General features: G+C 38.2%; 1 protein-coding gene across 1 annotated transcript in view; it reads left to right on the top strand.

Annotated features, from left to right (window-relative positions):
* Prkaa2 (protein kinase AMP-activated catalytic subunit alpha 2) overlaps positions 1–13,349 on the top strand; it is a 39,268-nt gene that overhangs the window by 11,482 nt on the left and 14,437 nt on the right. The window contains exons 2-4 of the mRNA XM_042699208.1: positions 4,316–4,457; positions 11,874–11,967; positions 13,081–13,225. Coding sequence (XP_042555142.1) covers positions 4,316–4,457; positions 11,874–11,967; positions 13,081–13,225 — 381 coding nt within the window. The remainder of the gene's footprint in view (positions 1–4,315; positions 4,458–11,873; positions 11,968–13,080; positions 13,226–13,349) is intronic.

Here is a 13,349-nt window from a genome sequence, read left to right as displayed (position 1 = left end):
TTGATAGATGCATGTGGTTTGTTTCCAGTCTGAGAGCAATTACCACATCCAATTTGAATATCTTTTCAAATTCTAAAACAGTAGTACTAGTAAATTATGCACCTTAGATGTTTATATTGCCTTGCATCTCATCGATAGTGTAGACAGTAGGTCCTGAGCATCAGTTACACTGCACGCACTGAGCCCCATGCTGTAGATCCAGGATCATTGAGACACAGACCCTGCTCTGAGGGAGCTGTCTGGCTGGATGTTAACAGCAATGAAATAATGACAGGAGCACTTGAAGTTAGTTAAGGCACATTGAAAGGGCATTCCATCCAGATGTTTGAGCTACTGCAATGAGTAGAGGTAGAAGCTGCCTAGAAAATGTTTGAGTAGATTTTTTAAGAACAAATGAGACTGAGAGAGTTGAAATATCAGAGAAAGGGGATCTAAATGGTATTTAACAGCATTTGTTTATTCTTTGGAATCAAATCCCATTTAAGCTTACTAAATTCATATCAATAACTAGATATGTATGGGCCCAGGTAATGAGAGAAAGCACTATCTTTATGGGAGGATCCTTGTAGCTCTAAATGACTGAACTATGGCATTTAAAATATGGTTAAAAATGATACTGGAAAGGTAGCTACCAGCCAGCCATAAGCAAAATTTATAATCTTCATGAAAACAGTCATGTTCATGCCTTTGTGATACAGCTGTATAAAATTCTGTACTTTGTGCATCTGTGAAAAATGTGAAAGCTGGAAAACATTCAGAAAAATTTTAACCAATTCAAGTAGGAGTGTCTGTGAAGATTTATAGCCACTAGCCTGGAATGAGCCTTGGAGATATAATTAGAGAGTTCATAGAGTTAGAAGGGAATTTGGCTTGGTCTAGTCCATCCTATTACTTAGTGTAAGGATTTGTCTTATGATAATCCTGACAAATGGATGGATGTCTCATTGGAGTCTTGGCCAGATGTAGTTCAGAGTGCTGATTGTGAAGACTTGCTGCTGCCTATATTCATGTCTCAGTCCTTTGTGTAGGGGCTGAGAAACGACGAGCAAGTTTAGAGCCATTTGATTCCACATTTTCCTGGCTTACTATTGTCAACAGCTCTGTTCCTGACAATAGACAAAGACTACAGGAACCTAGCATAAGATGCTCATCTAAGATCGAGATATGAACTGAGTCAAGTAAATGTCAGTGATACTATTCTGTGAAAAAGGTGTGTTTAGGAATAGTAGTTGGATGGAAGGAAAGGAAGGAAAGGGAGAAAGGAAGGAAGGAAGGGAAAGAAAGAAAGAGAGAACGAAAGGAAGGAAGGAAGGAAAAGAAAAGAATGTTCAGTATGGGCCATAGCAGGGAATAAGGGGTTAAGGAAAAGCTTCCTAGAACAGATGACATTGTTAGTGGAAAGAATTTCTATCAGATATTCCCAATTCTGTTGCCAAGAACAATATAAGAGAGTTGCATTCCTTCTGTGTAACCGCTTTCCATGTCATTAAATGTAAACTTAACAACAGGCACAATTTGGGTGGGTGTGAATTTTCCTCCCCAGGGTTACATAGCTTTAGACAGCATTCTGTGTATTTAGGCTAGAATTTAGGAAAGCCAAAAGGAGATCTCTAATGGATGATACTTTTGTAGAGCTCCTTAATTCTATATATGATTAAGCATTTCTTTCCATGAACGTATATGTGGTTACTCAGCAAATTTAGGGTTTTGAAGTGAGTTTTATTTTGAATAATTTGTTACTTAGATTCAGTTGTGAATGACAGAATCCTTCATAAAAAAGGCTTGGATAAAATTGGAATATTTTTCTGTAAATTTCTGAGCAGGTGGTTCAGACTGTTATGCTGGAGACCTTCTATATCATTTAATAACCAAGGTCATTGCCTCTGAGCTTAGGGTTCAGAACACTGAACTTGAGGTTCCAGGCTTTAGGATGAAGAAAGGGATGATAAGCTGCCAGGGACATTTTTCTGCTTCCACTTCATTGGCCAGAGCATGTATAGCCACATCTATTTAGAAGTGATGCTGGCTTTCAGTCTGTTTGTTGGTTAGCTATGCTCTTGGGTCAAGTCTGGGAATGAATAGTACAGTAAGCACTGAGAGACCGCTACGAAGGGACAGAACTTTACCACTTACTAAGCACTAAACTTAGTATAATGTTTTACTGTAAGTAGATAGTTCATTAAATAGTTGACAAAAGAGGTGATAACCTGGATATTCATGTGTGTGCATGATAAGCTAAGGCAAGTTTGTCCATCCTCACTTTATTATATTCTTCCTCATTTACCCTTTACGGGCAAGGTATCCCTGACAGCCTCCAAACTGACTAAATAGCATCAACAACTTAGTCCAGTTATTTTATGCTGTAATCCTCTCCCTTCACTGATACTTGGAAGCCTATTAAAACTCTCTCTTCATGAGTTTCTGATGAACAAAATCTTTGCATATTTAAGGTACTTAGCAGGTGGTTTTAGATTGAATAAATAAATAGGATTAAAACTTTGAAGTTTCCCTTTTAATTTCTTTGGATTTGTGTAAAGGGAAGTTTATGTCTGTAACATGTACGAGAAATCTTTGCTCTTCAATCTGTATTTCTTAAGCTATTTAAAAACATTTGGCTTTTAGTTGAAAAGAGATTAGGGAATTATTTATCTCTAATTAATTACAGCCACATATAAATTCATGCAAATAATTACTAGACAAAAGAGGCTAGTGTAACTTAGTCAAAAGAGAGATAGTTCTCAATGCATTTGACTTCTTTAGATTTCCCACACTTACCAAATAAACTTACCAGGGTTCCACAGAGAAATTCCATTTTCCCTAATTGCTAAGCACTTTTCACAGTGATTATTTTCTTCCTGTATGAAGATGTTATGTAAGTTATTCAAGCAGAAATTTCATATGAAATACTACTATTGTAATATCTGAGTCAAATTCACTCTCTCTCTTTTTTCTGCTTGCACATTAATTACATGTTATTAAAAAAAAATAGGAGATCCCTCTGTTTGGATGTGGGAGTCTCTATTACTTTACTGTGACCAAAATACCCAAGAACAGCGAGGAGGAGGGAGGAATGATTTATTTTGGCTCATGGTTTCAGATGTGTTAGTCCATCATGGCCGGTGGCATGGAACAGTTGACATCATGTCAGGAAAAAGAGGAACACAAAAAATGACTAGAGCAAGACACATGGACACACACTAACAGTGATCCACTTCCTCCAACACCCCCTCCTCCTAATGACATTGATATATTATAAATCTATCAATGGGTTAGTCAGTCCATTGATAGGCAGAGCTCACCTGGTCTAATTGTCTCTGGAAACACCATGATAGACATACTCAAAGGGGTCTCTACTAATCTCTCAGGCCTTTCTTAATGCAATGAGGTTGACACATAGAAACTTATTGTTAGAGTCCCTTTGTCTTAATTTTTGATTTGGGAAGAATGCTGGTAGCCTCTAATTTTCATTATCTGGGGATTGGGATTAAATTCTTCTTATTGTATTGAGATGAGATCACAGTGCTTTCCTTGAAGCTTGTGGGATTTAAAGAGAGAAGAATATCTGTTAGGCTGTCCAGGAAAAGGTTTGGGTATTAACTGAATTCCTAAAGTGTGTAGCAAACCAGTCAGGCATTCAGGTGCTTTTCAATGCCTGTCAAGTTCCTGAAATCAGTGTGTGTGTGTGTGTGTGTGTGTGTGTGTGTGTGTGTTTTCTGAAGGCCTGGGAAGCATTTTAGAATGTTGGTGAAATGGTGTTACTCTAACTTGATTTCTCAAGTTTGGAAATATGTTGGGAAAGTACCTTGCGAGCTTCATTTAAGCATTTGAGATAGTTCAGTGCTTGAGAAAGTAATTTAGATAAATATAATCCCCCTCTGCACAAAACTCAATTCTCAACTGTCCTTCATTTCATATTGGGATTGCTCTGACTGCTGGAACATTGTGTGGTTAAACGTGTAGTTCACAAGATAGACATGTGGTTTGGTCAGATTCAGTGCTACTATACCCAAACCACCTTTGCATGACCTTGGATGAGTTCTTTCGCTTTTCTGTAACTCAAGTTTCTCTTCCTTTTTTTTTTTTTTTTGGTGATGGCCCTAGGGCTTGAACTCAGGGCCTGGGCTCTGTCTCTGAACTCTGTGTTTCTCTCAAGGCTAGTGCTCACTTGAGAGGAGGAGAGACCTTTAACCCTGTGCATCACCTGACATGCCAGTGGCTTGTATGAGTAGAAAAATCCAGTTTCTGGGGATGGGATGCATGAAGAAATAATCATGTTGATCTGACAGTATTTTGTATTTTTCTTTCCCTCCTTTAGTTGGAGAACATCAGTTGACAGGCCATAAAGTTGCAGTTAAGATTTTAAATAGACAGAAAATTCGCAGTTTGGATGTTGTTGGAAAAATAAAGCGAGAAATCCAAAACTTAAAACTCTTTCGTCATCCTCATATTATCAAACTGTAAGTATTTGATAGTTAATAATACAGAAGAGTGGTCTGTAAGAGATTTCACAAATCAGAATTTATCTTGAGTGAGCCTTATGGAAATACCGTTTTTTATGTATCTAGTGTTAATTCATCTGACCTCCACCCATCCTTCTTTGCACCTTCTTGGTTTAGAGTAAGAGGTCACGATTTCACTGTCAGTTCTGTTTTCAAGTCATGGATGTAGCTGTGGGTGTAGACTCCAGTGCTCAACCTGAGGGTCATTGAGGCATATGATATTCCTAGCTTGGTTGGTTTTTGCAATTTATTTTTCTAGTCAGTTATCATTAATGTATTCCAGGGTATTATTATCATTACTCTTACTATTATTATTTTGTGCCATACTGGGGCTTGGACTCAGGGTCTAGGCACTGTCCTTGGGCTTTTTCAACTAAGACTAGCATTTTAACACTTGTGCCACATCTTCACTTCTGACTCTTTGTTGGTTAATAGGAGAGAGGAGTCAGACTTTCCTGCCTGGGCTGGCTCTGAACTTTGATCCTAAGATCTCAGCCTCCTGGGATGTTGTTTTAAAACAAAAGTAGAAAATTACTATTAATGATTACCCCCCCACAGAATATTACTTGTAGAAATGAAAGTCATACTGTCATGAAAGCCTTTGCTAAGGCAAATCTATTTTTCAAAATAAATTAACAAACTTAAAACATGACTAAATCTTCAGAGAAATAAATAAGCTAAGTTAAATTGAATGACAACTTATAATTGATTAGGTTCATAGACAATTTATGTATTAAATATGTGGAAGTATTCTTTTAAAGCGTAAATTTTCAGTTTAGTATTTATTAAGAAAATGTAATTGCACACTGAAAATTGTCTCTTTGTGTTTTTTTAAAATGTCTTATTGCTATTATAAAATGATGTACAGAGGGGTGACAATCACGTAAGTCAGGCAAACAGTACATTTTCTTTTGGACAGTGCCATCCTTCCTCTCACTCTCTCCCAGTTTTTCCTTCCCATACCACCCACAAGTTGTACGGTTCATTTTTTTTTTTTTTGGGTCCGGTCGTGGGGCCTGAACTCTGGGCCTGGGCGCTGTCCCTCAGCTCTTCAGCTCAAGGCTAGCGCTCTACCACTTGAGCCATAGCGCCACTTCCGGCTTTTTTCTTACATGGTGCTGAGGAATAGAACCCAGGGCCTTTAGCATGCAAGGCAAGTGCTCTACCACTGAGCCACTTTCCCAGTCCGTACCGTTCATTTTCACCATAGTGTTTGGTGTTATCTTTAGTTTTTGTTTGGAAAGTGAGTATCAGTTTTATAAATATTAGTTTTACTTACTGAGCTCCCAAGTCTTTTTTTACTTTGAGAATTGTATCTTCATAATAAGCCTGTAAGGTAGGCATGCATATTTTATAGATCAAGGAGACTGAGGCCCTAATAAGTATAAGAAGCTTGTCCAAGGCCTTATGCTAAGAGTTGAGTGCAGCTTTGACATCAGATGTTATGCTATCCATCTCTACTCTGGCAGTTAAAAACCTTACAAAACTAAAAGTTATCTAAATTCCTTGCAAAGGAAAAAAAAACCCAAATTTGTAGATCTTTGCTTTTTACTCAATTATTTTTAACATTTATTACTCATTAAGAGACAATTAGGTACAAACCTCATTAAAGTACTTTGTAAAAGCCGAGTCATTGTTAGTGAGCTTGATAGTAGAAATAACAGGAAGAGATTGGTATGTATTTATCAAGTACTATTATTGCAGAGAAAAATCTGTGTAAGTATAGTATAAAGAAGCAGTGTCTTTAAGGCTTCCTTTATTCATTTAAATTTATCTTTAATCCAATCTTTGTCAGTGTGGAATGGGTAACAGTTTGATAACCCTGAGGAGTTCCATTGTTTATCTGATGAAGAGGCTGGTTACAGCTGTGTGGAGCTGAAAAGTGGTCCCCCCAAAATGCTTTGTCTTCATACCTAGAACCTGTGAATGTGGTAAACTATGTGCAAAGAGGAATTAAGGTTACTATCATTAGTTTCTATTGTATCAACTGATAGTAAATGGTTTCCATTGAATCCATATCTTGAGGTCCTTCAATAAAGGCCTTGTACAATTATTCCTAGTACTGGATCATCTATTCATTGTTAGTAAACTATTGCAAATTGGTGTGCTCAGTAATGGGACCTGTGTAATGCCATGGTAGCAGCAGCATGATTATGCCATTAGCTCCTGAGCTGGCTGGGGTTTTGGTTTGGAATGCTACTGAGTAACCTGCCATGACTCACATCTCCTATAACTGGATGAAACCTTTGTCTTACAGTAATTCAGTGTTCACCATAATCTTTACATGTTAAGTGAAATTCGCTCAGTCATAAACATTAAAAAAAAAACCCCACTGAGATTGCATAGTAGTCATCTAGGACTTAAGTGCTACGTGATCCCAGAATTTGTGTATAAAGGTTTTAAAAATTACCATAAACTATGACCTTTGTGTTTGGTGACTCATCTCTCCTCTCCTTTGTTTCCTTAACTTTAAAATGAGATACCTCATTTTGTTATTTAAGGATTAAATGTGTTGGCCTTGGCGGAATGCCCAGTTTGTGATGAACACTCTCCTCAAAGCAGGAACTGGAAAACTGAGTCTAATCCTTTTTCATGATTCCAAAGGGGTTTTTGCTAACTGAAACAGTTCATGTCTTACTGGACTCCATGGTAGTAATGATTTCCTCCTACTTAATGACTTCTAAGCTAAACCTATTCACTATTGAGTGTATACTTCCATGAGAAGAGAAAATGGAAATGCACATTCTGAGAAGTTTCCTATATCAGAGAGAGAACAGAGGAGGACAGGATACCTCTGCATCTGCTGAATGCCTTGTGGCAGTACTTTAAGACCTCTAATCCTGAAAGACCACATTTGGGTGTCTTCTTGTTTCACTCTTGAAAACGGATTATACTTTTGTCCATAGGCAGTTTAAGTTGTCATAAGGATGTTACATTTTCAGTGTTGTCTTCATTTCTCTTTTTTTGTTTTCTAATTTTTGTTTTCATTGTCTCATTCTAATGTAGAATTATTTTCTTTAGGAGTTAAAGAACATGCTGGGTTGGTCAGACAGAAAGTAATTGGCACAGGTGAAGTAGATGTTGAAACCTTTTGGCTTTTAGCCTTGAATTTGGTTGGTTCATCCACATTACCTTTCATAATTGTAGATCTGAAATTACAAAAGAATAGCACACATGTTTTATTGCTGCTGAAGTAGCTTATTGACATAGCCTCTAATAATGGCAGTAATTTAAGTAATTTCAGTGTGACTTGGATTAGGTTGTGGGGAAGGCCTCACAGGATGATAACAATTCAGCCATTTGAAGAACAGACAGTTTTTGCAAGGCAAGGTGAAGAGTAACCTCAAAGCAGTGGAAAAGATGTTGGGTGTCCTGTGGAAAGGAAGATTGCTGTTGCAAGTAGCGTTATGCCAGGAGTGGAACAGAGGGGAACAGAGGTGGGCCATGAGAGAGAGAAAGAAAAAGAGAGAGACAAAATAGGAGAAGAGAGGAGAGTAGAAGAGGCGAGGGGAAGAGAGGGGAGATTCTGACTCACTCTTTAAGAGTGGTATTGCTTGTTTTGTGCAGTCTGACTAACTGCCAAGAGCAGTTTCTTATCACAAAGTAGGCCCCAAGAATTATCCAAAGCTTGGCACCAGTGGCTCACGCCTGTAATCCTAGCTACTATGGAGGCTGAGATCTGAGGATCATGGTTTGAAGCCAGCCCAGGCAGGAAAGTCTATCAGACTCTTACCTCTAATAAACTACTCAGAAAAAGCCACAAGTGGTGCTGTGGCTCAAGGGGTAGAGGGCTATAGCCTTGAGCCCAAAGAATCTCAGGGGGAAAGCCAAGGCCCTCAGGAGTTCAAGCCCCAGGAACAGAAAACAAAATCCAGAAAATTTAAACAGTAAATATCAAGAGTGTTAATGTTTACTGAGTGATTTCTCTGTTAACTAATATATATAATAGAATATATATTATATATATATACACACACACATATGTACAGCCCTAGCCTAAGCCTCATTGATGCATGTGATTAAAATGAGTAAATAGTACTGACTGTCTTATGAGCTAGACCTTGTTGAATTGATTTTGGTCTTTGTTTTTTTTTCCTCCAGAGGTCTTAGAAAAATTGGATTTTAATCGTTAATAAGATGAATACTTCCTACTTTGGATAACATGTTTTTGTCTGACTACTCACTCATTTTTTTTTTTTTTATAAATTAAGTCTCTAGATAGCTTTGTTATTTTATTTTTTGTTATCCTTCAGTAACCATACAAAGAAGCTTCAGTTCACTGTATCAGTTTGTGGGTGCCATGCATCACTGCCACCCCCATCTCTACCAACCCACGTATCCCCTCCGTTAACCTAGTTCCACTTGCATGCATATACATTGAATGTTATGACTATATTTGACCATCTTTCCTCTCTTTTTTGGTCTACCCCTCTCCCCTTGATCCCCTGCCCACCCCCAACAACACATGTTCCAGTTTCCTGCTCTTTATTTTGTTAAACTCTAAGTTAATTGTTTATAAAATTATACCATTGGAGTCTCCCCTATATGAGAGAGAGAGAGTGTGTGTGTGTGTGTGTATTCAGCTTTTTAATCACTAGACACCCCTACCTTGAATGCTGTAATCCCTTGGTTTCCAAGGCACAGTATGAAACTTCCTCTTAGAGGTCCTGTTGTATCCTACTGTCTGTGCAATACTGTATCTCAGCACAGCAAGCTAGTGTAAGCATCTTAGTCAGTCTTTTCTTGCTGATATCTGCACTACCATAGCATCATTAGTCATCTCTATGCTAAATATTCTCAAATCTTACTGTCTGATACACAGCAAGTAAGCAAATTAGCAAGATGATTTGGAGCAGTGGTAAGTGCTAGAGAATGAAATGTGGTATTGTCATTGCCTGTGACTTGGATAAGGTTGTAGGGAAGCCCTCACAGGATGATAACAATTCAGCCATGTGAAGACAAGACAATGGGACAGATGTTGAGTGTCCTGGGGAAAGAAAGATTGCTGTTGTGAGTGCCATTGTGCCAAGAGTGGAGTAAGGGAAGCAGGCAGGTCGTTCATGAGGTCAAAGAGTAGACAAGAGACACGTATTCCAATGCTTGCAGGCCTTGCTTAGGACTTTGGATCTTGATCTATGTAGAAAACTTCTGGAGTGCAGGGAAGAGTGCTGTGGTATGCTCCAGGGTAGAGCAAGTATGGAGGCAGAAAAAGAAGCAGAGACTGGTTAGGAAGCCATTTCTTTCATCTAGCTGAGAGGTTATAGAGGCTTTCACCAAAGTGATAGCCTAGATTTGTTCTGTCTAATGTAGATCCACTTGCCATGAGTGGCTATTTAAATTTAAATTAACTAGAATGAACAGCTTAGTTCTCTACTCACAGGAGCCGCATTGGGAGTGTTGGGTAGTATGAGTGCTTAATGAATATTGTGTTGGATGAGCAGATATATAACATTCTGCCATTGTGGAAATTTCTATTAGCCACTCCTGTATTGAATGGAGAGAAATGAAACATTCACTATATATTTTAGAACTATTTGGTATTTAGAACTGATGAAATTTCTGAAGAGTTGGAAAGAAGGAAAACAAAGGAAGTGAGTTGATGTTTCCTGCTTGAACAATTAGAATTTGGGGTTTTGGCTTGAGCTCCCAGGTAATAAAATGGGAGGATGGAAGAGAAGGATAATGGGGCTGTGTCAAACATGAAGGATGCTGGTTTGGGCTGTGTTAAGTGGGGGAATCCCATCAGACATGCAAATGGAGGTGTCACAGTATCCTCCTCTCTCCATGATTTAGCACAATAGTAAGTGCTTAATGTTTATTCAAGGTACACACAAAGAGGTGACATTTGGTTAAAAGTCCTACTGGTTCCAGGAGGATACAAAAGAACAAAACAATGAGTGTGAAGAATATAGTATATTGGGAACAGTCTAGTGTGGCTGGTGCACAAGGCATGTGTAGGGGAATGGAGCAAAACAAGACCAGGCAGATTATTGATCCATTCTCTTAAGAAATGACACTATTTAGATATTGATGTATCAGAGAACAAAATATGGAGGTTGTGTTTCACTTAAGAAATGACACCATTTAGATATTGATATATCAGAGAACAAAATAAGGAGGTTGTGTGTGTGTGTGTGTGTGTGTGTGTGTGTGAGTGTGTGAAAAAGGCAACAAAAGTCTGTGTTGAAATAGGCAACAAATCCCATATTTGTAAATGACATCATGTATGAGATGAGGGAAGAGGTAAGGGAACATGCTATGCATTTATGTGGGGAAGAATAGTAAACATGGGAGGAGGAATAGCATAGTACAAAGACGAAAATAGAAATCTCTGCAGGCCAGGGAGCAGGGTGGGTTTAAGGATTGGATAAGTAAGGAAGACACAAGACATGGGCTGATACAGAACATTGTGAGGGTTGTGGCTTTATTCTTGACAGAGCTGGGAAGTCACTGGAAGCTACCTGTCAGACTTACAGTTAGATTGTAGCCCTGCAAGTACTGAAATAGGGAAAGAAGTGGGAATCACTGGCAGTAATCTGGATGAAATGTGGCATTGTGTAGAGAGGTTGGGCAGTGAGCATGGCCTGTGTAGACATGCAAGTTAGGGTCAGCAGTGTTCACTTGCAAATAATTTGTTGGTAGTGAGATGATAGAATTCAGGAATGAGGCCACGGAACTTGGCCTAGGCAAATGAAAGGATAGAGTGGACAGTAAGTGAAGTGCAAAGGTTATAGGAGCAGTCGGTGGGAGGTGGATGCTAATGGTGGACACATGCATCAGATTTTCTGATAGGAAGTTGAGATGCTTATTAGCTAGCTCAATAGAGATACACATGGGGACTGAATATCTGGATATGGAGTTCTGGGGAGAGGTATAGATAGAAAGAATACCAAGAATGTGAATATAGAAAAGAGAGAAGTCCTAGAACTGAGCTCCGAGGCACTGTGATGTTCATATGTCTGGACATGAGGAGAGGTTAGCAGAGGAAAATACAAATGAAGACTCAATGTCACTAGAAGAAAGCCAGGAGAATCTGGTGTCTTACTGCTAAGCAAGGGAAGAATCTCAAGCTGTCCCTTTACTGATGAATATCAAGTATAATGGAGCCAGTGATGAACTAGTGATGAGATCTGGCAGAGTGGAGGTTGCTGGGACTTTTTCTTTTTTAAGAACTGATTTATTGAAATGGTGAGCATGAAGAAGGAATACTTCCATAATGGTACATGTTATTGGCCCTGTGATTATTTTGCTACCATCTTAAAATACTATAAACGTGCATATGAAATTTCATCAGGAGTAGAGTACAAAATTGATTTTGGTGGAAGTGATATTTTTTTAATTAACCCTTTCTCATTTACCAAAAATATAAAAAAGATACCAGGTGATCAGCACGCCAACAGACTTTTTCATGGTGATGGAATACGTATCTGGTGGTGAATTATTTGACTACATCTGTAAACATGGACGGGTGAGTTACCCCTGGGAGAGTTGGCATCTTAAGTGAGACTCTTAAGAGAGAAATGTGTTAGGAACCAACCACAAAGGTTACTTTAATTCCCAACTCCACATACATAGTGTTAGAAAATTTTTATTTTTCTTTTCTTGAAAAGTATATCTTTCAAGTTACTCATCTTGGTGAATACATTACACTTAGGTGTCAGAATGCTTCCTACACTTTTGAATATCTGTTCTATAAGATGCAGTGGAAATTTCCATTATTTTCTTTCCTTAAAACTTTCACAGAAAGGGCTGGGAAAGTGGCTCAGTGGTAGAGTGCTTGCCTTGCATGCATGAGGCCCTGGGTTGGATTCCTCAGCACCACATAAACAGAAAAAGCCGGAAGTGGCGCTATGGCTCAAGTGGAAGAGTGGTAGCCTTGAGCTGAAGAGCTGAGGGACAGCGCCCAGGCCCAGAGTTCAGGCCTCACGACCAAAAAAACAAAAACAAACAAACAAAAAAAACCTTTCACAGAAGTTATGTTTTAGTTTTCTTATGATTCCCTAAAACATTGTACACATCAAATAATACTAATTAAAAGTTAAATGTCAATGTGTAGCCAGCCTTTGTACTTTTAATATTCCCTCTACAATAATATTCACTTATTTGGAACCATAATATAAATATTCAAAATTGGGAACTATTCAAATTGGGGAAGAAATCCTATGTGACCTTGCTTTAACTTAGTATTTGTTTTGTTTTCATAAGAATTAGTGTCATTATTATGTTTACATTTTATTTATTATTGTATTTACTTTTATTATGTTTATTATTAAAATTTTTACTTACATGGCTTAATATTCTTGTAGAAATAAAAGTAAATATGTATAGAAATTGTATAATAACATGTTCATAAATTGCTAAAAATATATTAAGCATTGTATCCTAGCAGCAAAGCAAAACCTGTCAAGTGACATGTTGAGCTTTGACAGATTTTTGGTTCGATTGTTTTATTTGCTGAGAATTGCAATTATCCCATTCTAATTAGCCTGCTTAGTTATTTTTAGAGTGGATATGGAACTACAACTCTCCCTAAGTAGATGTCCCAAATATTCCTAATGCAGTTTTGTTTTTCACTTCATAGGTTGAGGAAATGGAAGCCAGGCGGCTCTTTCAACAGATTCTGTCTGCTGTAGACTATTGTCATAGGCACATGGTTGTACACCGAGACCTGAAGCCAGAGAATGTGCTGTTGGATGCACATATGAACGCCAAGATAGCTGATTTTGGTATGTCAACTCCAGCCTTGGTCAGTGATGCATGGCTGTCTTTCAGAGTAATGTCAGTAACAACTCTCATAGAACTAAGAACTTCTAATTTCATCCTGTGAATCCTGTGCCTTGAGAAGGGATT

Source organism: Dipodomys spectabilis, unplaced genomic scaffold (assembly GCF_019054845.1).
Source record: "Dipodomys spectabilis isolate Male_0828 unplaced genomic scaffold, ASM1905484v1 ptg000007l, whole genome shotgun sequence".
NCBI lineage: Eukaryota > Metazoa > Chordata > Mammalia > Rodentia > Heteromyidae > Dipodomys > Dipodomys spectabilis.
Note: the sequence above shows the minus strand (reverse complement) of the source record. Positions and strands in the feature narration are given on the sequence as shown.